This window comes from Oreochromis niloticus, linkage group LG20 (genome assembly GCF_001858045.2).
Source record: "Oreochromis niloticus isolate F11D_XX linkage group LG20, O_niloticus_UMD_NMBU, whole genome shotgun sequence".
NCBI lineage: Eukaryota > Metazoa > Chordata > Actinopteri > Cichliformes > Cichlidae > Oreochromis > Oreochromis niloticus.
Window position 1 is genome coordinate 6,431,163 of NC_031984.2, and position 25,925 is coordinate 6,457,087.

A 25,925-nucleotide genomic window follows, 5' to 3' on the forward strand; every position below is an offset into this window, starting at 1 on the left:
CTGTCCAAACTCATAAACAAATGTTTTTGGGTTACATACCTCTAGCATCTCCCCATTAAGAGCTAGGTGTCCTGTGGTGCCAGTGTTCTGACTGATGGCCACAACAATATAGGGAGCAGAGAGGTAAGAGGCTTAGAAAACCACATTAGAAGTTTAGAGGGCAGATTTCTCTAAACTTCAGTTTCAGGTTTGCCAAACTGGTTTGGATCCCAGTGGGATCTTTGTGTTTCTGAACTTTGGCTGTTTTTGGTAACTCGATGTTTAGGTTTAGGTAAAGATTGTGGTAAAACGGGTTACTACACAATAGCCCTGAACTTGCAGCATGGACACTACATCTGTAGCTAAAGGATAAAAACCAGATTTCTAATAAGGTGAAAAAGCTGGTGATGTGCATTCATTCACTACCCTGCTAATCTCTGTTTCCCCCCATTAGTTTCTTTTTCTTTGCAGCAGCTTAGTTAAATACCATTTACGTCTTATTCATTCCATCAGCACTCATGGAGTAGTTATGATGGTAATTGAAATTGTTGTGGAAATCTTTCTTGGTAAAGGGATATTTGAAATAAGAACCTGTAATATACCATGTTAAATCAGGGGTTAACTAAACAGCAGGAATGAGGCAGAGCTTGTGACAAAAGTCCACAATAACAGTTTAGATTAACTGTGTGGGGTCACAGAGATAAGGAGCCCCCATAGCTAACAAGGTGACAAAGGTGGGCAGACGAGAGTCCGAACAGTTCAGGGATTTGATAAAAAGCAGTAGGACAGGGGCAGTAGGTCACCCAAAAAAGATCCGACGTATTAGCAGGAAACTGTTGGTACAAAAAGGATCACGGCTGTTTACTAGGTGAGTAATAATGTTCTGTTCCAGAAGTCAGGATTTCCCAGTCAAAATTTTCAACTTCCTTAAGTTCAACTTCCACCCTGAAAAGCGAAGTCAGCCCCACCAACCATAACTTTGCAATCCAAGATGGAGGTGGCAGATGTAAACAGTAGTAAAACTTTAAAACATGTAATCAGTGAAGCAACTGTTGTGTATTTGTGACTCGCTAAATAAGCCACATGCAGACCAGGTTCTATCCATGAACGTGCTGCAGCAATGTTTCTAAGAGCAGAAAAACAAGCATCATGCTGTATTTCTGGAGATGCATGAATTGGTCTACCTTGCCAAGGAGAAAAACATGACCTGTTTTTCCTTGCTTTTCCAACTTTACCACTGAAATGTTCCCAACTCTGACGTGACGTCACCCCCAGCTCTGACATCATTTGAGGTAAATGTAATTGATGTGACAAAGTTGTTAGCAGGAAACAGAAACAAAGGCAGGAAGAACAACCGAAAATAAAGTGACTCATTTAAAATGTAAGAGAAGAGGAAATCATTATTTAGAGACAGTCTGGGTCTGTCCCACCGCTAACATAGACTCCACTGATTCATAATTCCCCTAACTCTTGACTGTTTTCTGGAAGAAAGCAAAGGCCTCCATCCTTGTGCAAGCATGGATAATGAAGGACAGGTACTGCAGGACGGCTAAAATGTGCAGGAGTTAAACAAACCATTGCACAGGAGTGGTAAGTAGTGATAAAGCCTTCTGAATGTGTGCTAAAATGCTCATCTGAAGAACTCATTCGTACGGATGCAGCCAAACACAATAGCCAGTTCAAGGAAGACACATGCTACTGTGTCAACACTAACCGAGATGAGGGGGAAGAGAGTAAAACAAAGACATGGGGGCAGGCAGTAAAAACAAAAACCGTAACAGTGAGGGGGATGGTATCTGTGAGAGAAAAAAAAGACTGAAGGAGAAATGTTTTTGTCCTTTGAACAGTTCAGTTTCAGACATTAGGAATGCATGCTGCAATAACAGTTTGTGCTCAAGGATTTCCTTCTGTTTACATAAGTTTTTCTGCTCATGTGAGCCAACAGTTTCTTCATAATTCACCATTCTCCAGCAGACAAACCTTGAATCTGTAAAAGCGTCAAAGCACAGAGCTCACTACTTCTGTTAAAGTAAGCCGCTGATAAAATTCTTCTGTTGTGCATGTCTTTATCTGTGCCCAGATATTATCTGAGTTCTTATGTCTTCATACTTTTATTGTATGCGTTATCTAATTTACAACCTTTACAGGTACAGTGTAATTATTATTTCCTTAAGTTCAACTTCCACCCTGAAAAGCAAAGTCAGCCCCACCAACCCTAACTTTGCAATCCAAGATGGAGGTGGCAGATGTAAACAGTAGTAAAACTTTAAAACATGTAATCAGTGAAGCAACTGTTGTGTATTTGTGACTCACTATATAAGCCACATGCAGACCAGGTTCTATCCATGAAAGTGCTGCAGCAATGTTTCTAAGAGCAGAAAAACAAGCATCGTGCTGTATTTCTGGAGATGCATGAATTGGTCTACCTTGCCTAAGTGACAGTGGAAAAGAAAAATTCCCTTTTAATGGGAAGAAATCTCGAGCAGAATCAGGCTCAGGGAGGGGCAGCTATCCTCTGTGACTGGCTGGGGGTGAGGGGAAGGAGAGAAGACAAAGCACATGCTGTGGAAGAGAGCCAGAGATCAATAATAACTAATGATTAAATGCAGAGAGGTGTTAAAAAAAACCATAGTGAGTGAAAAAAGGTGAGTGAAGAAGAAACACTATGCATCATGGGAACCCTCCAACAACTTATGCCTGTTGCACCGTAACTCATGTGTGAATTATGTTCCTGCTGGAAGATGTGTAACTACAAGTCAGGTCGACCCACAACACAACGAGAAAATGAGTTTCTGGTTATCATGTGAGTTAGGATTAAGATGTCCCGCAGTAGTCTAAATCAAGCTTCAGGGAGGATTCACAGTCGCCTGATCCAGCCTTAGCTATATGTTTTATCAAAAAGTGAAGTTTTGAGCATGCTCTTAAAAGCAGAGAGAGTGTCTGTCACCTGAACCCAAACTGGGACTTTATTCCTGAAAGCGACTGATAGTGAAGTACTCTATTCAGGTGATATGGTAATATGACAGGATGGGGCCTGATTATTCAGGACGTTGTAAAATTCTATTCTGGGTTTAACAGGGAGCCAATGAAGAGAAGCCAGTTTGCAAAAAATACACACTCTCTCTTAGTCCCTGTCAGTGATGTTTCTGCAGCATTTAGGATCAATTAAAGGCTTTTCAAAGGAGTTTTTTGGACAGCTTGAATTACATTAGTCCAGCCTAGAAGTAATAAATGCATTAACTAGTTTTTCAGCATCACTCTGAGACAGGATGTTTCTAATTTTAAAGATATTGCACAAATGCAAGAAAGCAGACCTACATATGTTTAATATGCACAACTCCAACACAACTCCAACATTCCAACATTCCAACATTCGTGTTACTGGAGGCCAAGGTGATCATGTTTTATGGATCCTAACATTTGTGAGTACGGCACCTTTAAAGCAACGAGCACAACCTGTTGTCAAGGGCAACAAGACAGCATATAAAAGGTATTAAAATAAAAAAAACAAAAATTACATTTCACTTCAGGCTATAAGCTAAATCTGCCCCCATGTTTTCACTCACAGCTCGTCACATACTGACACGTGGAAGGAACCCGATCGCATTTTAAAACAATGTGTAGCCACTTAAGCATCAGCTTTTTCCCCACTCATTCCTTAATCCACCTTTTCTGTTGCTGGTTGTTTAGGTCAGCCATTGAATTGGGTGTTAAATTTCATGGTCATGTTTAAGCATTACAACGGCGTGGTTAGACTTCCCTCAACATTTTGTTGATGGGATAGGAGGTGAGGAGCTGCGAGTCAGAATGGGTTGGATCTGTGTGACATTTGGACAGACATCACCTTGATAGTTTAAACCTACCCAAACGTGGACATCTTAGCCTGAGCATACACAAAATGTGATCGATGGGGCGTTTATGCTCGATTTGATTTCGTCATTTCTCGTACGAACAGTACACAAAGTGCGTCATTGTCAATAAAAACTAGGTGTTCTGTTCTGTTTGTGTCTGTGTCTCAAATCAAGCCTGCGTTGAACCAACAAGTAGTGACGTTTCTGTGTTTTTAGATTATTTAACCCCTTACCCACTGAAGGCCTCTGTCCTGGGTTCAAGCTATATCTGTTAAATGTGCCATGACGACTGACTTAAGTGGATGAAGAATGTTGTGTTTAAATTATGTTTCATCAAAGATCTTGCAGTTGTGGTTGAGACTTTTAACAACAGGTGCAGTAATATCAACATCCATTCACTCAGAGTTGAAAAGAGGATAGATGTAAAACTGTCAATATCTGCTTTTCAGATTTTACCCTGGTCTGGTGATGAGGATTTCACGTTTCTGCTCCAGAAGTTGCCGTTAAATATGAGAAAGTTTCTTTGGTGGGAATGTCAAAACAATAGCCTTAGACTTTAAGGGTTAAATTGGAGTTTGGGTCTGTCATCTCATCCACACTAGTGCTGGACTCCCTCACCTTTGTCCCGCAGATAGTGTAATTTTTAAAGACCCTCTTACCTTTGTCCCACTAACCTTTATACCAGTTTTGCCTCCCACAGTTTTACCTGTTTTTTTTGGCTACAGGGAAAACAAAAGCCCTGTGATGGCTTGGTGACCTGTTCAGGGTGTACTTCACCTCTCACCCAGTGGGATGGGTTCCAGCTCTGTTTAACAATTATTGGTAAGGGCACAGGCAGAGCAGCTGATTTTACAAAGGAATATAAGAAGAATATGAAGATGTTAGGTGAACAATAGGGAGTACAAAGCAACGCTGAAAGCAACACAGCTGCAGACTACAGACAAATCGGGTGAGGTCAGTGTGTGCTGATTTTACACCCACTGAACTCTAATCTAGAACATTAGCTGGTCTGGAGCAAGTTAGCTCTGTACCATAAATTATTGACTTACTGCATTACAACTGCATTCACAGTAGAAAACACAAACACAGAAAAGCATAAGGAACAGGTGAAAAAAAGGAAGATGGACAAAAAGAAGCAAAACCCAAAATAAAACTGTCAGTATTAATACTTTATTTGGACACATTAAAAAGGAGATATACAGTAAAATAAGAGATTTTGCTGAGGCAGGTAAACCAAAGTTAAACTCTTTAATCAATTACTTGAGGTTAGAGTGTCACTGTACAAATGTTGGGTCATCTGCAGAGATTTCTGGGGAAGACTTCAAGGAGTGGATCCCTGTATCCAATAGCATCGGCAATATTTGTTTTATCTTTACCATGATTTAAATCTTAATTTCCAAGGACATTTATTAGAAAACATCATTTTAAGATTTCATTCTAGCTAGCTTGCAGGCTATGAAGTTCACAAGAGAATCAGACTGTGAAAAAAAAAAAACCAGCTAAAGAAAAAAGTGTGATCCTGTCAGCTTTTATCACAGAAGTTTAGTTGATTATCTGGCGAGGACTGAATGACCAGGCTATGTGCTGCAGATGGTGTACTAAATGATGACCCAGAGGTTTGCAAGTGAGCTGAAACTGGAGAGGGTCATGTCTTTGGGGATCTACACACAAACAAAGGCAAGTAAACACAAACAGAGAGGGAGCTGGGTAAAAAGACTCACAAAGCACAGCCGGGCCACAGTGTAGGCATGCATGAGGCAGATAAGGAAACAATAAGAAGCGTCATTATCTCAAAAACTACCCCAGCTCTTTCTAAATACCTTAAAAGTTGCTGTTATCAGTATGGATCCCAAATAAACCTTAGCCCTGTGAACTCATAATGCCTCCAATATTAAGCGTAACTCCTTGTGATAGAATTCTAAAGCATTCCCAGAAATATGATGTTTTCTAGGAATTTCCCTATAAAGTTACGACTAGATCCTGGCAAAGATGGTATTTACGAAAGTCCTTTAGCCTTAAAAGATCTCCTAAGGTAAAAAACAATGTTGGGAGTGCAGAGGACTTTTATGAGGTACTGAAACTCACCAGTATGATACTCTGCCACATTTTCTCTCCAAATGAGGAAATAGAAAATACATATTCTGCATAATTCAGTTAATTCTTCTTGTTTAGTGAGACAATGAAAGTGCGTCACCACTTGCCTTTATATAGTACAGTGAGTTTGTTTAACTATTTTCTTCTAAAGTCTGTGGCTGATAAACTCCTGTAAACTGGACTTACTGACCTGTTTATGCTCTGTCTTATTTGATTGTGTGGTTTAGAGGCGGGCCGATTGATCCAAATATTGAACAGCACTGGTACTGGCATTGGATCAATGCTAGCGCGATATGATAGATACTTTATTTCTATCCTCTAACTTCAGTGCATAACCCGCTGAATTGTGTTGAATAAATTACTTTTTTAGAAATGAAAAACTAAAACGGTCAAGATTCAAAGTTCTGCTTCGGTGACTCCTACTACCATCGTTTTATTCAGTGTGTAGCCCCAACTCAGATGTGCACATGAAGCCATCTGGTAATAATGATTTAAAGACGTTTAATGATAAGGAGCAATTTGATGTAATTTTCTAGACGCCTCAAATTGCTGAAGCTTTTATCCAACCACAAAGAACAACTAACAAAGGCAAAGAGAAAAGTAGGAGGAAATCGTAAATATGTAAAAACAGAGGAGGGTTGTGAAGTTGGAGAGTCTCTGTGAGCTCTGCTGGACCTCAGCCCTGAAATCAAAGGCTGTTTGACATACAAGCAAAATGACATTTCTCCAGAATGGTGCTGCATCCTTGGATGAGGCGCTCAGCGATTTACTACTTCCATAACGTGTGAAATCTTGATCAGGATGACCGTCGCTTTTCTGTTCAAGGTCACTGCTAAGCTCCTTTTTCAGCGCCCTCTGCTGTGTGGATGCCAATTCATTTACATCAGCTGAATTTAGGTCACAGGGAGCACACACACACACACACACACACACACAGCCAAATGTCAACATGTGACTTTCTTATTCACTTCAGAAATGTTTTCACCAAAATGACTTTTTTGTATTTGTTTTTATTACTTTAAGTGAAATCTTGCTCGAACAGAGCTTCATCCACAGATGATATTCCTTCATGTTTTGTTTTGTTTAATTTGTGTGCCTCATTATTGTTATTATTATTATTGCCAGCATGCTATAACACTCCCCTATACATGGTTTCGGGCCAGTGGACCTGTGGTAATAAAAATGTAGAGGTTTGTGTCCCACCTCAGTGACTGACCTGTATGAGGAGGACAGACTGTCTGTGTGTGTGCGCGTGCGTATGTGTGTGTGTGTGTGTGTGCTGTAGTGGTGGTATAGTATCTGTTTGTGTGTGTGTGCTTATGATTTGTCTTTCTGCTCCAGGTTTCCCGCATAAATTTCCAACAATGTTTTATTTGACGCTCCGACATCCACCTGCTTCCACATTACCCACTATCTATTTGCAGGTTTATCCCGGCTGCAAATAGAGCGTAGGCCTCGGCAAGTTAATAGCTCTGTCTCTGTGGTGACAAGATTCGCTGCTCAGAGAACCTCAGTGTTTTTAAATGAGAGACAAGATTCAAGAGATGAAGAAGAGATTTGAGAACATGAGGACTTTTGCCCTTACTGGATTGTGCAGACAGAAAGAAATGATCTGGAGCAGACTCAGGCTCAGGCTACTGCAATCTTCAGTATGTGGGCCGCCTGCTGAATGAGGAGAGCTACAGCAACAACAGCAGTTCAGAGGCTACAGTGAATTTGAAGGCAACGATAAGACTCGCCATTAGTCAACTTCAAAGACACATCAGCAGCCAGCAATGGGACAAATATGGACGTCAACAAATGGTGAAACTGAACAGTCATCTGGAAAATCCCTGGAGATGTTCCTTGATCTAAATTCTAACTTAAATCCAGTCACAAGGAAAAAAAGAGATGAACTATAAACTGAAGAAGAAGAAGTAAGGATCAGTAGTGATCAGAAACTTAGCTTCCTTTTTTTTAGTGTTTTTATTCCACCCATGATGTTTTTTTCTTCTTTTTTTCTTCTTTTTTGAGAAAAAAAAACAAAACAACAAATGCTTGTATTCATAAATAGGCGGTAACACCAGTAAATGTCAAATATTAACCATATATGTGGTCAGTAGTTCTTGGAATTGGGATAAACATCTGCTAAAGATTTCCAAATACATTTTTTGGCTTCATTGATTTAAAAAAAAACACCAGACCCTCGACACTGGCTGACACACAAATATGAACACCATGTGAGGTTTACACATTCACATGCAACAGCTGGTGACTATAAGTGCTCTGCAGCTGAAGAGGCAGATAAAGCAACAGAGGTTTTTAAACCTTATCTTACAATATCTGATGTTTACAAGATGAGTTCTGATTCATTAAATAAATAATAAGATATCAAACTAAGCTAAACAACTAAAAATGGGTTCAGAAAAGGGTCAAAACACACAAGGTGAGCCACATGTCTGCAACATACAGTGTCCAGACTAATGTGGAGGCTAAAGGTAAATGTTTAACAAGAAGAAAGTATCTAACAAGGACAGGTTTGTGGTCTTTTCATCCCAACAAATGAGTGAAAAACAAATAAAACCTAATCCAAACCAAATGTCCAGACACTGCCAAGGACACTTTGTGCAGCATAGCCCTCAGTCAGGAATCCATCGCAGGCTGCTGTGAATCAAATCATGCAACACACTGACTTTCTGTACATGCTAGCCACAGCCTCTGCACCCTGGAACAAAGGCGAACACCAAAACTTCAAATTAAAGCCATATGTAGATTCCACCCATGATTCCCTCCAATCACAGCCGAAGTGGAGCTACAACGTCCGACCCCCGCCAACAAGGTCATCAGTGACAAATTACTCAGCTTTCTTTTCTTCCTCATTCACATGTTGATGGGGGCTGGATGTCTTTCCTTCATTTCTTGTAATGGAAACACAGTGTTCTGTACTTGAAAGTATACATGCTGTACAATGTAACACATGCAAACACAGCAGCTGACATACAGACGCACCAGACGGTCTCATATATTCTCACACGCCTGCTTGGTACACGCCCATCATGTGTAACAGCATGTACACAGTCTGTTAGGTCACTTTAAAACATGCTAGACACAAAGATCATGTCATGATTTTTTGAATGACTGGTTTATGTTTAAGTTGTGGTGTAAATGTGGTGGGGTCTATTCTGCTGTTCCTTATTTTCTGTCATATATACAGTTGCGGTGGTGGATGAGCATATTTAAACAAGGGTAGAGGTCAGGGCATGTACACCTGCTCGGGCTGCGGACTGCACTAAACACTCAGTTTCAGGCAGTTTTTTCTACTCTTGGCTCTTTATGATGTCAGAGATGGCACACAGCTCTGTGAGCAGCAAGTTCCAGTCGTAAAGTTGGCTTAAAGGGAGACAGTTTTAGACAGAGGATGAAGTCAGGGCTTCACCGAGGCCTGGTATAAGATAAAGAAGGATTATTTTGAAATGTGACTCAAGCACAGCTGCTTTAATAGAAGCCACAAATAAAAATTTGGACTTAAAAATTAAAAAATTCCAAGAAACTTATTCTCACTCAGATGAGATTTTAAATTGTGTTTTATTTGGGTTCTTTTGAAACTTAAGGCGGTGGATCTTTTCCAAAAGGCAACACGTACAAAAACCATTTGGAATATTGAAGCACATCTACTCAAATTCTTAATTTAATCAAATCACAGTGTGCAAATGAGCATCATATGTACACCAGCGATGATGATCTCCTCGTGTGTCAGTCCCACCCGCCAGCACCAGAGAGTGAGGAGGAGAGAGACGTCGACTCAGCAGGCGTTTAATAAAATGAGACGTCCTTGTTTCAGAGACATCATTTTAAAGCCATATCAGCTAAAGATGAAGTGTGACACAGCAACATCACCTGTCCATCGTTTGCTGCTCATTTTCAGTGGACCGTATGTATTAATGACAAACCCCAGTTCGGAAAAAGTTGCGATTCTGTGCACAATGTAACTAAAAAGAGCTCGCAAAAGTCTAATAAAGCCATAATTTATTCACAGTGAAACATAAAAAATATCAATTACTAAACCTAACAAAACCATTAGCACATTTTCAGTTTGGTGGAAGCAAAATTTAAACAAAGTTAGGGGGCCATGATTATTAATGATCCTCTCTTCTTTAAACAACATTAAACTCAGAATGAGCTAATATTCTTTTGTGAAATAGTAAAATGTCATTTTATACTAAGTTTTCTATATTCTGCTTTGAACAACATCCCTTTGTACATCATTGCATTTACAGTTTACACAGCATTTCAGTGTTTTGGGAATTGAGTTCGTAGACACTGGTGTAAGTTCAATTCAGAGCACGCTACAATGTGACACAAACAATGAGGTATTATGCATTTTAATTTTTCATAGAAATACCCAAGCAATGAAAGTTTGAGCCAGCAGCTCAGCATCTTCAAAAAGTAAAATGGTTTGTTTCTTCGTCTTCTCTCAGCTGCTCCCTTTATAGGAGCAGCTCTCCACAGCTGATCATCTGCCCTCAGCATCGTCCTCTGTCACACCAACCCTCTGCCTCTCCTCCTTCACGACATCCATAAATCTTCTCTGTGGTTTTCCTCTTTTCCTCCTGCCTGGCAGCTCCATATTAAACATCCTTTGTCTAATATGTGCACTCTGAAGTGGTTTGTTTACCTGTACTCATTAACATTGTCACTGGGATGTATTTACCCAGTGTTTTTGTCCATCATAGATTCATCAACCTGCTGTCCTCATAGTGCCAGACAGGGAAAGGTGAGCCACACCATACTGACAATATATAGGATTTAAACAGGTAGGGAGGGGATGATGGAAATAAAGGGATGATGGGATCAAAGGATCAGGCACAACAGGTGGTAGCACACCGCCTCTAGAAATGACTTCATTAGCAAAATCACACATTGATCCAAGCCTTCAGAGAAACGGCTCCAGGATTTGTACTCGGGCTTCAGACGTGGTTTAAGTGCCAAAGTAGCAACAGGAAGTCTTTTCTTTATCAAAGAATAGCAAGTCTCCATTAACATTCCTGATCAGTTTTTCACATAAAGAAAGGCCAAGGTGTTGCTGACACCATTCAAAGTAGCCGCTTCCTCTACGGGTGGCCAAGTGAGAGCCATGAGCTGAAGTAGGGCTCCTCAGGCACAAACTCAGCTCCTTTAGAGTTAGAGAGAAGGATCCTTATATCCAACTTAGTTTATTGTAAGTGTTTTGACATAGTGTTGTTTGTTTGTTGACATCCTCTCACAGCTCACAGTTCCCAACACTGAGAACCCCACATGTCTTCTCCATACAACACAAATAGAACACAAAGAGTCCCTAAAAGACACATTTGAAGTGGTTCTTAACTTATTTGCAGCTAATTGTGTTGATTGTTTTTATTGTATCATGTGGAGATTAGTAGTAAAACTTTCTGATTAAAAATAGTTGGGTTTCCATTTATAATTGGCCAGAAATTGTTGGACGGTTTGCTTGTCTGTTCATTTGAAAGTGTTCCTGCATACCTGCTTTGCTGTGAAAGCTCAACGTGTGAATGTACGAGAACAAACAGACTAAATATAGCCCCGGACAGTAGAGCTTCTGGACTCACACTTATATAAGTATGTAGGTAGGTTGCCAGGTATGTGGAATGACACAGCCATGCAGGCCATTCATGGTCTGAGGTGGAAATAGCCCGAGTAGTGTAAAAGTGGTTTTCGTGTGCCATCTAGTGGCGAAGTAGGAACATTGCATAAATAATTAACATTACTGCCACCTGCTGGGCTAAACTATAACTTTCGTGGTGTGATTATTAAAAAGAGAGCTTTATTTTGAAAAGAATCACACAAACTACACTTCAGGTAGTGAACAAGGTAAACAACAAGTTATGTTAATATTGTCACTGCAAATTTCAAATAAAAGAACATAAAATCTAAAAAAAAGAATGATAATAACAACACAATCATTAAAGATTAAACAAGTGGATATTAAACAAGTCAGAACACCTCTCTAAACTTTACATTTAGAGAGGTGTTCTGACTTAATTTAATCTTCTAAAAGTATTACAGCTACTGACTGTGTTCTTATTTTTCTTGCTATATTGTATATTTATTTATTTTATATTTCCTTTGTTATCTTTCTGGTAATAACTTGTATTCTTTGTACTATTATTATTACTATTATTACTATCATTATTATCATTATTATTATTATTGTTATTATCATAACCTCAGAACAGCTTGATCCGTCCGCTGTCTGGCGGAAGGATACTATTCAGCCAATTAGCGCGGATGAAAACTGGGTTAATTGGAGCTTTGTTGCGCCTTTTGTGTAATGTGAGTGGTCGTTGAGGCTCAGGTGAGAGTGAGTTCCTGAAAAGAGTTCCCGTAGAAGCTCAGGTGAGTGCGAGAAATTGCAAAGAGAAAAAAAAATCAAATGAGTCAGCAGGAAACGTGCGTAAACAGGACTGAAACACAGCTGAGCTGCTTCATGTCCAGACAGGACTGTGAGTCAGTGTTCACCTGAGCTGTACCTGTTTCAAGGTCCTGGGAAGACAACCTGTCTTATTGCCCTAAGCTAACCAGCTGGTGTTGTGGGAAATGTTAGGTCGGGTAGACCAGGAGATTGGTTTATGTGGTTCTAGATATTATCTGCTGGATGTGAACCATATCCACAGCTCCGCATGACAGCTCTGTTTTTGTTAGTCTAATTAATTTGGACTCAGTAACTCAGCGGAATTTAAAAATATTCTAGCTTCTGTATTCTTAAAGATGATAACTATCAGTTAATGATGATAATAATGAGATTTTTTTTTTAAAAAAAACAAAAAACACACACACAATTTTAAAAATCCAGAATGTCCTCGTTTTCATGTCAAATTGTCTTAAATCAGCTTCACCTGTCCAGTTAAAAGTTAATAAACACATTTTGAAAAGAGTGACAGCAACACAAAACATTATTTCAGAGGTGATAAAATAAACTCAGAATAAACAAATCTATGGAAACAGATTTGTATCCTATGAAATTGATATTAACATAAGATTTTGTGACAGTTTTAGAGTCTGATTGCACTCAAACGGGGTTTTGTAAAGATGTTTCCTAATGTTTGGACTATAAAACAATGATCAGTGTGATAAAGAACAGGTTTTTTTTTTATATATAACAAACTGAAACTAACATGTGGAAAATATTTCAGTTAACTCGAATCAGAATATGGCGCAATTACAAAACTGAAAATGAAATGTGCGGGAAATCGCTGTCAGTTTGGTTCGATTTCTCAGCACAACCTGCCTGAGCATGATTAAATATTACTATACACCGGTATATTCACTGAGACAGCTGGGGCTACATGATTAAAGCAGTATTGTACTACCTGTCCTGAATAGCTTAAATTTTGTCCCCGACATATATTGCACATGTAATCACTTTAAAAATGAAAATGAACATTTTTAAACACTGAAAATCTGAAAACTGAAATTTAAAAAAATTGAAAGGGAAATTCAAACATGAATAAAATAAAGTAATCATTTTTGAGTGTGTGAGCAGTTCTCTGTGATTATATCACAGTTGCTCTGTGGTGAATATCAGGTATTAACGTCTCTTACCTGACCGCCTTTCTTCTTCTTTCATGTTGTCCATATAACTGCTGAACAGGTGATACGAGTTGCTTGTCACTTGTACTTTTTGAGGAAAACTACCTCGCGAAGTCTGAGGTAGTTATCCTCACAAAGAGGACTGTGTGGTGGTATTTTTCCATCTCTTGTTTAGCACCTGGTGGTGCATGAATGCATCCTTGAGGCAAGAAGCGTGACATAAAGAAAGGTTATTTTCAGTCTCTACAAAGTTCCTCCAGAGCCAGTGAAACGTCAGGCTGCTGTTTATGGTGTTTCTCATGTCATGAAAAAGGTTGTTTTACTGTGTAACATCTACTCGACTGTGGGGAGGGCTGCACCAGCAACCTTTTTTAAAGAAACAAAGTCAACGCTGAGCAGAATTGAGTTCAGGATACTGGTGCAGACTTCACAGCAGTCCCAGTTTTAAATGTGATCCTGTGGGGAAAAATTGCCCGGCCCTGCTAAGTCATATTGAGGCTGTCGATATTATAACATGATGGGAAGGGGAGGTTTCTTCCTCCCTGAATGCAATAATCTGAATAAAGCAGCAGACTTTACTGGAGTGACAGGAGGCTCATTGATGATCAGATCATCAGGATAAATGACAAACTGAAGCCGGATCAGACAGGATCCTCATCTGGGAGGATGTCTGTGTCTTGTGACGCGTTTAAACTGGTTTCTGATTAATAAAAGACGGCAGTCATCTTTTCTCTTTCCTAATGACACGCTGAGTCACAACACAGACGCTGATCTGTGCGATGGTTTCATATCTGAAGAGGAGTGTGTGTCTGCTCGCACTGTGACATTTCTGTGATTGTGTCTGTGCTCAGTGAGGTAAAGGTATCGAGTGTTACTGAACACAGACGGAGACTGAAATCTGCTCTGTGGGTCTGCTGCTGATAATCAGCGAGGCATTTTATCAGAAATGGCAATAAGGTCCACGATGTTGTCTTCAGATCTCTTGTCTTGTCTGGCAAATGATTCAGATTTTTAAGAAGAATGTCTTTATGTAATTTTGTGTCGCGTTAGTCTTACAAAATCTTTTATTGTGGAAAACTTGTCAAGAATTTCTCGTATTAGCCAGGAGAAACTGCAGTTTCACACTAATGATTGGTGTTTGGGCATGAATTTTTCACTCTTTTTTTCTCACCTGGACAAGATATTTCTTCTGTCTGCTCTCATATGTACTGCATCATACCCATGTACACAAAGTTCATAATTTTCACTGTTAAATGGTGAAAAAGTCTACAGTTAGAGGGTGGAGAGATCTGTTGTGATGCAAAAAGAACACAAGCAAGTAAATGTTTTTTCATGACTCTTTCATGTTTTGCATTGACGCTGGGATGGAAGAAAATACCCGTTTATGATGAGGTGTGTGGTTTTTGTCGTAATATCCCGAAGACTGTCACTCTGTGTTTTTTGCAAATTTACAACATCGAGTGGGAGTGACTTATAAACAAAGTCTGCAATGATTCAGGCTTAGTAACCTCACTGCAGGTGAGCCACATGTCTTCTTTCCCATATGGACACAAGCAGTTATAAAACTGTCACAGTAATAGACAAAATGAAATGACTTCCATCAAAGTTCTTTAAGTTTTTGAAAAGTGCATTGATGCAAATTTATTGTTTTGTTTTTTATTTTTAAATTATTACACTGATCTTCACCTCTCTTCTTAGCTTAGCTTCAGCAGCTCTTCCCCACAGCTTTGTGGTATGGCTCATCAGCTTTATCCCTCTGTAGTCACTACAGCTCTGCACATCACTTTGTTCTTGAAAATCAGTACTGGTGCACTTCTTCAGGCACTCTTTAAGAGTGTGTATAACAATCTGGTCAAAAAGTCCTCTGCTGTCTCTCCAAGACATCTAAACACCCGCGCATATACGTCATCTGGACTTCTTCATAGCTGCCCTCACTCCCTGCTTACTAATTCTCTACACTTCCTGATTCACATTCATTTACTACATCCATCAGCTCTTCAGAGTACTCTACACCCTAACCTGCACATTCTCTCTGCCCAGCCAATCAGTAGAAGTCCTTTTCTCCTTCCTTAGTGTTCAGCCTCATGTAAAGCTCACTGTAAGCCGTACGTTAGATCTTATCCTACTTCTGTCTAAAGCCTTCAACTCCCGGCCTTTCCCACATTTTCTTTGCTGACCTCTTCCTTTGAATAATTACCTGCGCGTCCCCATTCCACCTCCAGGTCTTTTCCTCCTCTTTAGTCTTTCCAGCTTCTTGTCCGTATAATGTGATGTAAGGCGGTATCTAGGCAACTTGATAACCTAATACAGCGTTGCAGGGAAGCCATAAAAATGGGTTAATTTTTAATTACCAGTTTGCCAGCATCACAAACACTCCAAACACCAGTTCCATGGGCATGTGTTAGCTATGATGAAGACTAAATACTTTTCCTGGCTTTTCTTTTTAGCCCACATTTACCCAGAGCAGGGCTTCTCAACGTTTTGAGGACAGAGCAATTTAAATACCCAACTTATGCATCATTTCTGTGTTGTGGTTGCTTTGCAGTTGGGGTGTGTGTGTGTGTGTGTGTGTGTGTGTGTGTGTGTGTGTGTGTGTGTGTGTGTGTGTGTGTGTGTGTGTGTGTGTGTGTGTGTGTGTGTGTGTGTGTGTGTGTTTACAGTTTTATACCATTAGTGAGGTTTCATTTCTTCACAGCAGCTGTATTTGTCAGTGTTGGGAAGGTTTAGTGTGTTACTGTAAGTAGAACAAGCTGGAGATCTGTGGTTCTGCTCTGAGCTTCTTGGTGAAGAAAATTAAAAGTGGTAAATAATTGAATACACTTGAGGGCCTCCATTCGCCTACAGGCTGCAGTTTATTTAGAGGTAAAATAGGAAAACTGACAGCGATCAGTTGTTCTAAATGGAGTTTACTGAAGTGCGACTTCCCTGAAATCACTTCCCTATGTTCTTGTTCCTTTGTTAGTGCTGTGAATTGAAAAGAAAAGTGTTGGCGTGCATGTTAAAGTCATTATTACTCTATTGTTTTCTGTCTCAGCAGGTGAAAATGAAAATAGCTTTGTAACCTTTTGAATTTCTCTAGAATCGTACATGCAGGAGTTGTTGGGAATTTCTAAGGTGAGATAAAGTCAGACCCACATCCATCATGTGTTTGGGATTAGCCCCAGTGTTAGGAAGTGACACTGATGGAGCTGGAAGTCTTTAGGGACACCACGAGGATGACGTTTAATCATCCCAGAGGGCCTCGGTGTAATGTTCCACCCCCTAATAGGTCTCCTAATCATGTTTTTCAAGCAAAGCTGGAAAACATTAGTTTAAAGGATGTTATGAATTCAGTTGAATTATAAAGTAAAGTGACAATCTTTGGTTTATTGATCGATGCTCAGACAAAAATAAGTCTCGATTATAAATTGGTTTACAATTGCAGATTAATCCATAATGAAAATGGTCGTCCAGTAATGGTTCCAACATACACAAAGTGTGTCAAAAAATTAACCCCTGCTCCAAAAAAAGGCAGTCGCAATCACCAATGGCAGCAGTCTCCCGTAGTATGACCAAAAACCCTGAAATATTCAAAAACCATCTAGTAGAAGGTTGAGGAAGATGATGAAGAGCCCAAAGCCTTCACTCATTCAGACTCCTTGAATCTAAAGTTCATTAAACCAAGCAGCATCCTCTGAGGAACTGCAGTTTCAGGTTTAAACAGCCACCAGAGGCTGGCTGCAGAAGTGAGTCAGCTTCCACAGACACAGCAGTCTGTAGAGCTGGAGGTTTTAACACAGCTGTTAAAACCTCCAGCTCTACAGGAAAAAAGCCAATTACAGAAAAATTAAAGGCGCCTTTTCCACCTTCATGCTGCTCTATGGACAGCTCCTGTTTGTGTTCAAGCTCAAGTTATTTGTTATTGGTGTTGCTGCTTGGACTGACAGCTGGATGCAGACGCAGATCATTTTCTTGACAAACATTTCTCCTCATGTTAGCTTGTTTTTCTTTCTCCTTTTCTTTTTCATTCTATTATTTTGATGCATCTCTTCCTTTTTTCGCTCCATACTCCTTTTCCTCCTCGGTGAAGTCGGCAAGTAATGTGAATGAGTCACATCCTCTAACGTCTTGACCCTGTGAGAAAGTGGGCAGCCAGGAGTCACTCAGATTCCAGGAATTCAGTGTGGGAATCCCCCCCTCTCCTCCCCTTCTCTTCCCCCTCCTCCCTCCAGCCTGTCTGCCTTGTCGTTCGACCCACATACCTTCAGTTTGCTCTGTACTGCCATTGACACAGTGCTGCTGATCAGCAGGGGAGGGGAAGCTCATACCTGCCAGGTGGAAGTGAATCCTGCTTCTTATTGGCTGAGAGGAGTTAAATAGGAGTGGTTAGTCTCCTCCTACTTCCCTTTCTTTTCAAAAGCACGAATGAAAGCAGCTGGGAAGTGAAAAGAGAAGGAAATTTTCAAGCAGTGGACTTCTGAAACAGCTGAGTCAAAAACGCAGACAGTCACAGGTTGGTGCTTTCATTTTAAAAATCTTTCAAACTTTTTGTTCTAAAGTTTTCTACGATTTCAGTGTTTAGGAAGGAAAATGCCAGATTAAACTGTGTCAAATTTAAAGGCGAGCATCACTGTGGTCTTTGTACCTGTGAAGTTTAAGATCAGACATCCGGGCTCTCGTCTTTTCACCTCAGCTTAACTCTGTTCTTCTTTTTTTTTTTCTCAACTGTTTTTATTGCTGAAGTTCGGCTTTGCATGGGCCGCCTCTGTTTTACAAGCTGCTTTGTTTGTCATCTGGCAGCAGCAGTGGTGACCTGAAACGCTCTGGAGTCGCTATCGCCCCTCATTTGTATTTTAGCAGGGAGCGCTGTGATCACATGACGTGACTGCAGCATCAGGCTAGATTAAATCCAGTGGTTTAACATTTGGCTGTTATCACCTCAGTAGGGTGACGGGGTGCTGCTTTTGGACTGTTCTGTTGGGTGTCTTTGAGTTTTAGACTCACTGCTGGGCGAAACATGACATTTAAAGACATCATAATAAGGTAGACTCTATGTAGGGTCTACATTACAATATAAAGCACCTTGAGGTGACTGTTGTGATTTGGTGCTATATAAATAAAATTGAATTGAATCAGATTGATTAACCTGGAATAGTCACCTTTGCTCTTCTGGCTTTTTAATGTAGTTCTGTGGAATTTAAAATAGGTTATTGTTTCAGTGTATTCATTCAGAAGTCTAACTCCCCTCACACCAGACTGTGCCATGGTTAGATCAGAGAATTATAATCTAAGTTACTGGAAACTCGCTTATAAATATATTTTTTCTTTTGTCAGTTTAATTAATCTCCTTTTTTTTTTTTTTTTTTTTTTTTTCATGATTGTGATTTTAATATTGACCAAAATCATTGTGATTGGTGGGTTTTTGCCATGTTTAAGCTGCCCTACATTTATTAAATTCATTTATGACATTTTTAATTTGGTTTAATTATTAATCTGATTAATTTAATTAATTTGTTAATATTAACACAACATCTGGCCTTGAATCATTAAATTTGGGAAAGTTCTTAGTTTATAATGACTGGGGAAATGAAACAAGTGATGCTAAATGAGAAGCAACAGGTGACTAATTTTTTTGGTAATGATGTCAGAGGTTTGATGGTTTGAACCTGAATGGGTTTTTGGATGATTGGAAACGATGCAAGCGGTATCAGTATTATGGGATGGGCCAGGCATGACCCAAGCAGTCACTGCTGAATTCTGACAGGTTTTAAAATCTAAGCTACATGATTTGGGAATGAAAATGATAATTACCCACATCCCATTGTAGCAGCTTGGAGCACCTGCACCAGTTGTAGCAGCAGGAGGACAGTGATGGAGTCACACCAACTCCTGGGAACTTGACTTCACTTATATATGCGTCTACAACTAAAAAGGGTCTTCAGGTTTTCTTTCACTTGGAACTTGTAAAACAAATTTGGTATGAACATCTCGTGCATTCATGTATTAATACTGGTTCATGATGTGGTTTCAGAGAGGTTGTTTGCGTCTGTCTGGTACCATTTACCTCTAATTTATTTTATTGTCCATTTAGACCAAGAAAATGGCAAAGTGAGTTGAGCCTAGTGTCCCCTGGTGTTATATACAAATCCCAAGTTTCTTTGGGTGTTGCTTAACAATTCCAGTTACACTCAACAGTGTTGCAGTAATGCACAAACCTTTCCTAATATGGCAACATCCCGCTATAGTCCACCTGTTGAGTGACGTAGAGACCCCCAAGGCGCCTGCGTCACCGGTCTCATTGTTTCATTTATCCAGAGCATGGATAGCTCTTGGATGACGGTTATTAGCGGTGAGGTGCCGTTACAGCAGCATGCAGTCACATGCCCACGGGCTTTAGGCTGTGATGTTGCAGAAGAGACAAGCAGGTAGAGACGTGTGTGTCTGTGTTTCCTGTGAAAGGGAGAGTGTATACAAGAGGTTTTTTTGTGTGTTGCAGGCGTATCGGTTGTTTTTTGTCTGCTGGTAGTCGCCCCAGGCATTCAGTCAGAGCAGGGAACAGATGGTCAATGGCTGTGTGACGCGGTCTATTGACTTTCTGACTCAGATGCAGAGGCCGGTCTGTGCTGCAGTGGTAACATGAACCAACTGTGCAGTGTGACAAAATATTGATTCTCTGTGAAGTTTTACACATGAACTGCTTCCCTTGATATAAAAGCCTGTATTTAAATGCTCAGACCCAGACTTTTTTAGCACCATGAGATGAGTGTCATAAAAATTTGAATGCACAGGAAGGGTGTTCCTCTGAGCTTGATTTAGAGTGGCAAAAGGAAGCAAAGCTGGCACCAGACGAAGCGCTCGTTTGCCTTAGCTCAGTGTTTAATCGGCTGAAGGTGCTCCTTCTATTTGTGTCCCCTCCTCTCAGAGGTACGACTTGTGTTCCTGGAAAGCTGACAGGCAGACCGATCACTCAGAGCTACAGCAAACATGGCCTCCGTTGCACCGTTCAGCCGCAGGCAGTGGGCATCCCAGTCGCTCAGGGTCACCGCCAAAGAGCTGTCCATCGTCTCTGCCCGGGGTAAAAACACCGCCATCGCAGAACGCTTCTCCAAGTAAGTCCAACCAAGTTTAATAATTTACCAGCAGCCACTCAGCAGATCTGTCACGACTTTTTACACTTCAGAGTTTTCTGCTTTCGTCCTGAGTACAAATTAGGTCATAGGTTTCCTCCCAACATTTTCTTGCCATTCAGCTTTTCTCAGTTTCCCGTTTTCTTGAAAGATGTGACTATCACATTGTCGACCTTTAACGAATTGCTCCAGTTTGACCCATCCTGTCTGGTTTTCAGACTTTACAGAGTAAAACAGGAGCAGATTCTTTATGGAGGCCCCTCTCCATTCAGGGCATCCCCCTTTACCGCATATCAAGTGACTAACTTGGAAACGGAGACAATGCACGGCAGTTGAACGACTTGACCACTAGGTGAAAGTAGCAGTCTGCCAGTGGGTGGGGAATATGCAGGTTTTTGTGTTTTTCTTCCTGATTACAATTAATGGTGTATGTAACACTTACACTTGGCATCCACAAAAACACTTGGAACAGACTTTTAAACCACTGAAGTCTGCAGCCCTCTCACATCTAAAGACAGGGTCACTCTTTACGACTCCGGACATGGTTTTCCATCATGTTACTGGTGTAAATTAACATGAAGAAAACTGCTGATCAGCTGAAATGGGAGAAGCTTTTGGTTAGAGCTGCTCTTTGTGTGTGTGGAGTGGCTAAAAAGAAAAAAGACACTGTAGACTGTGGACACGGATCAGATCAGATAAGGAAGTGAGTGTATTTACCAGTTGTTGACAGTCTTCATGCGAATGAACTTCACTATTTGCAAGAGCCATGACGACAAAAATGAAAATAATCCGGGGTTAAAGTGGGATTTGGCAGGTAAGGGAAACCTGAGATCTGCTCTGCAGCAGGCGGAGGAGACCCACTTGGAAAGAAGTCCACCACCTGCCTCGATTTGAAAGCAAAAGTTCATATTACACGAGCTATCATATTATCTTGGCAGCTGGAAATGAAGAATGTCATCCAAATTAATTCTGTGGTGGCATTATTATTTCTTCATAAGTGGGCCTTTTATAAATGTTTGCAATGTCTCATTTTTTTCCTACCAAATAGGAGTGGAAAAACAAACAAACCTACATAACCAGCAATATAAAATCTAGTCTTTAGGCTCTGTTAGCAAAACTTAAATATTCAGTGCAGGGCTGAAGAGTCTGTCTTTAAAGCTGGCTGTTGTCCTCATTGATTAGATGCAATGTCTCTTTTTCCTGTTGGCTCTGTGCAGAAACAGCAACATCTGGCTTACTAGTGTTAATGTTTCCTCAGCACAGCTGGGAGGCTTTGAGCCAAACTTAATTTGGACTCACTGTCCCAAACATGAGATTTTGTCTCTGGGTAAAAACCTGTGAAGGAGAGCAGTGGTTCGGGAACTGGCTGTTTACCTGCAGAGTGTTTCAGTTTGGGGCTAAAATGTGTGGTACAGCCGGCCTGAGGCTGAAGACCTGAAGTGTTGAACAATAAAGTGTCCACTGTGGAGAATTTTGTATTTTTCATACCACATTTATTCATATTTGATGTTTTATTTGAACTTTCCCGGTGAAATCCGCTGCCACTGTCTTTCCTGTTCTAGCCCGCTTGTCAACAAATCAACTTTCACCTGACACACACGAGAAATGAGAAATTAAGCAGAACGAGTCACTTGTTAAAACTTGTAAACGTCTCAGCAGCAGACACATTAATATAAGATGGGAATTAATAACCACAATTCCCTTTGTTTAACAGGGCAAATGATGAGAAGATGGAAATGATTAGTTTCACTAATTGTGTGATGATGTTTGCCCTTTAAAAAGGATTAGTTGTGGGTTATTAATTGATGGCTTATATTAATGTCACATACGTTTTGCTACCATCCAAACTTGTAAATTCCTGCTGGTTATCGGGGTCTCAGAAACAAAACAGGAAATGAATCTTCTATCAATTAAAAGACCTTATCTTAAATAAAACCTGGGCAATAAAATCTGTTTCACTCTGAAACAATGAATCCACTTCCTCTGCGTACTTTTTGCAAGACGACACATGATGATGGTTTTCCAAACAGTTTCACTTTAACACATTAACTAATTTATTGTTTTTGGAGAGAAGCGGGAACATTGATTTAGTTTTCTAATGAATTTCCTGGGAAGCAGTACTGCTGCTTCCTCATTGGTCAGTAATTGTTTATCTGAAGCAGTTTTTGTCCTCCACAGGTACCAGATGGCAGCAGAAGAGGGCAGCATAGAGAAGAAGAAACCGGTTTGTACATTCAAATTTACTGCTGTATGTCTGTGAAGATTCGCTGCTTCCCAACAGTGGAAGAAGTGTTTTCTATCAGGGCCACAATACTTGGCCTCGAGTTAAATTTCAGAATTAAAAACAAGGTGCTTCACCCTCTCCACCCTAGTAGTCCCTGCACCAGAACCGCCAGTATCTATTATTAAAACACAGCCTGCTGCCATGTTTAGATCTCAGTACCTGCAAATTAATGCTCCTGCTGCTCATTAACACAGACCCACAGAAGTCGAACTCCATTCAGTGAGTCCAGTATCCCAAATTTGCCACATTTTTGAATCTGAAAAGCTTCAACACTTTCTATTTTTAATTCACAGAGGGGAAAACTTCACCCATCAGCAGCATCTCATACCCCATACTCATACGAGTATAAACTGTAGATAAACTACTGCGTAGACCCACATGCTCTGCTGCCAAACATCGTCTCTTAACATTTTCCCGAAAACTATGTGGACATGCACAGACCAAACCCTCGTTCTCTCTCAACATTTGGAGTTCAGTGACCTCCCTTGTCTTCGTCTCTGTTTGCTTTTTGTTTACTCTGTTTTTGTGTGGAAATCTCGACTGTAGTAACGTGACTCATTCTGAGAGCTGATTAGACGCCTTATTAAAGGAACCCCAGCTGTCAGCTAATAACAGAGCAGTTGAAAAGATAATATTTGGCCTTTGAAATGCAGTGTTAAAATATAAACCCTAAACTGCTCTCAGTCTGGCGGAGACTCAAATAACTGCTTGGAGACGTTAATCTTAGAAACCTCTCCAGCATGCAGCAAGCTCCAGCAGTGAAATTATTCTGTTATTGCTTTTGGCATCAGCTGTCCTGCAGCACTGATAACAAGGAGCCTCTGACACACCTGGTCAGCGTGGTGACTCGGGCCCTTTCCACACACGGGAAGCCTTTTCTACACTTCTGACCTCTTCCTTTTTTTTTTCTTTTTTTTTTCTTCTTCTTCTTCTTCATTTTAAGTCATTGAAAATGAAGTAAAAGAAATTAAAAACCTTCTAAGTAACTCTGACATTATTTTTTTTTCTTGCAGCACCAAAGGTGTATGTCTCGTTAGTGTAAGGGCATTTTCTGTAGTGGTGGATGTGAACCAAATATAGTTTCTGGTAATCTTATTATCTGCAGTTTTTACATGCTTTCACACAAACACAAATGTTGTTGTAGTAGTAGTAGTACCACCTCACTGTCCGTCCAATCATCACTTACTACTTCCCCTCTCAGCTGTCTTAGTTGGCCTGATAACATTTTCCCGCTCAGCCTTGATGCTGATGTCGTCATGATTTGTCACTATATAAATAAAATTGAATTAAACTAGGCTTCTGATTGGCCAACATTTCTGTAAAGTTGGTTAAATCATCACCTGTTGCTTTGTCATTTTGTTTAGATGTGGATGGAGATATTTTTCACAATGTAGCCCTGTAGGTGGGATGTTTTTAGAAAGTAAAGTGGAAAACACAGATGTAACTGTGGACGTAGCTTCAGGTTAGGACGGTAAACGGGCGGCTTTATAAGGTGGTCGCTCTTTGCTTTAATTTGGTTAAGAAGTAAACTCACAGGCACATTAAAAATCAAATCAGAGCCACTTTTTACAGCAGGTATCACGGTTACTGTGTATATCATGTAGATTAGTTCTGCAAGACTTTGGTTTGAGCTGCTTGGTCTTTTTTTGTTTTTGTTTTAAAGTTCTTGTAAATTGTCTCAGAAGAGTGGATCCAACTTCATGGTCACTATTTTAAGGCTCATGACTGTGAAACTGCTCTGTAACGTGCAGCCAGAATATTTATATAAGCAAAGTTTTCTTGTCGATGCTCATCAATACAACAAAAACTCTGCTGCCTCTAAAACCTTAGACGCTCCTGTGCGATGAGGTCCAGAGAAGTGATCGGTCAGTAGGTGGTGGGTTTTGCTGATCTGCTCTCTCACACCTTCCTAACCCTGAAAACTTGAGGATAAACCTGAAGTTGCCATGTTAAGCCCAAACCCCAACCCCCGCCCCCTCTCCCTGGTATTTTCTACCAGGTTGCACAACATCTCATCATTAAAGACAATCTTGCATTCCTTCCCCATGTCAAACTTCTCAGGGTGTCAAATCTGTTGTTGTTGTTCGTGTAAATGCTGAATGGCAGTTCTGTAGAATTTCTCTGGCAATCCCTCATTTCCTGAGAGGAAGACTGGAGCTAAAGGTGTTCCTATCAAATCCAATCTCTAAACTAGACATCAGATGTAGATACCAGCCCGGGAGGCTTATCAGGAGATTGGTATTTATCCAGGTTTAGTCTCTGTGCAGTTCTTTGTGAGAGTTTTTTATTTTTTTTAAGGTTTCCACCTCCCTCCCCTTTACCTTTTTCTCATTTCCTGTCTTTATTTTCCCTCCTTTCCCTCACTGACTGTCTGTTTCTGATTTTCTCTCCCTCCTTCCTAACCTCCCCGCCCCCTCACCCTTCGCCCCCTTCACTCCCTCTCCTTCCTTCCCTCCTTCCTTTCCTCTGTGTCGTAGAAGGGGGGGTGGGCTAGTTGCTTCATTCTGCTCATTCTGCTTCATTCTGATCACTTCTCAAGCCTCTCACATCTGGGACAGCTTGTAGCACTTCCAGCCGGTCAGCAGACACCAGCACACACACTTTCACAGCATTTTCAACTGGACAGCCAGGTCGTCTGCCTCACTCTCAGGTTTTTGATACACACACGCACACAAAAGGAAAAGTTTTTCTAGCTTTCTTTTCAGCTCCAGGTTTATAGATGCGCATGCAGAGCAGCTCACGGCTCTTTTGTCTTTCATGCAGGACTTCCTGTTTCCTTTTCATGTCTTTTCCTTTTGTTACCTAGCTCAGACTGTGCAGACTCTGCTTGCAAGAATGCGAACATGTAGTTTAACGTCAGTGCAGACGCTGTTTGATTTAGTTTAAATGTTTTTAGCGTCATTCAGAAATCGGAGAGTCAAAGTGGCATGTGTCCAGCATTGATGGAATTTATTGACTAAACTAAAAACAGACTGAGAGAGCAGCTAGCATCCCTCAGTGGGAGTCTCCACTGCCAGAGCCTCAGAAATTGTGAGTCATCATAGT

The 25,925-nt window shown here is 40.5% G+C and overlaps 1 protein-coding gene across 3 annotated transcripts in view; it reads left to right on the top strand.

The window, feature by feature from the left end:
* The first annotated feature begins 12,163 nt into the window (after positions 1–12,163).
* Positions 12,164–25,925, top strand: part of lima1a (LIM domain and actin binding 1a) — a 29,734-nt gene continuing 15,972 nt past the window's right edge. The window contains exons 1-3 of one of the 3 annotated variants that reach the window (XM_003457083.3): positions 12,164–12,296; positions 20,392–20,578; positions 22,775–22,820. In XM_003457083.3, the coding sequence (XP_003457131.1) occupies positions 20,454–20,578; positions 22,775–22,820 (171 nt within the window). In that variant the 5' untranslated portion in view covers positions 12,164–12,296; positions 20,392–20,453. Of the gene's footprint in view, positions 12,297–17,846; positions 17,983–20,391; positions 20,579–22,774; positions 22,821–25,925 lie in introns of those variants that run through there. The other 2 variants (XM_005477890.4, XM_005477891.3) reach the window with 2 other exon arrangements.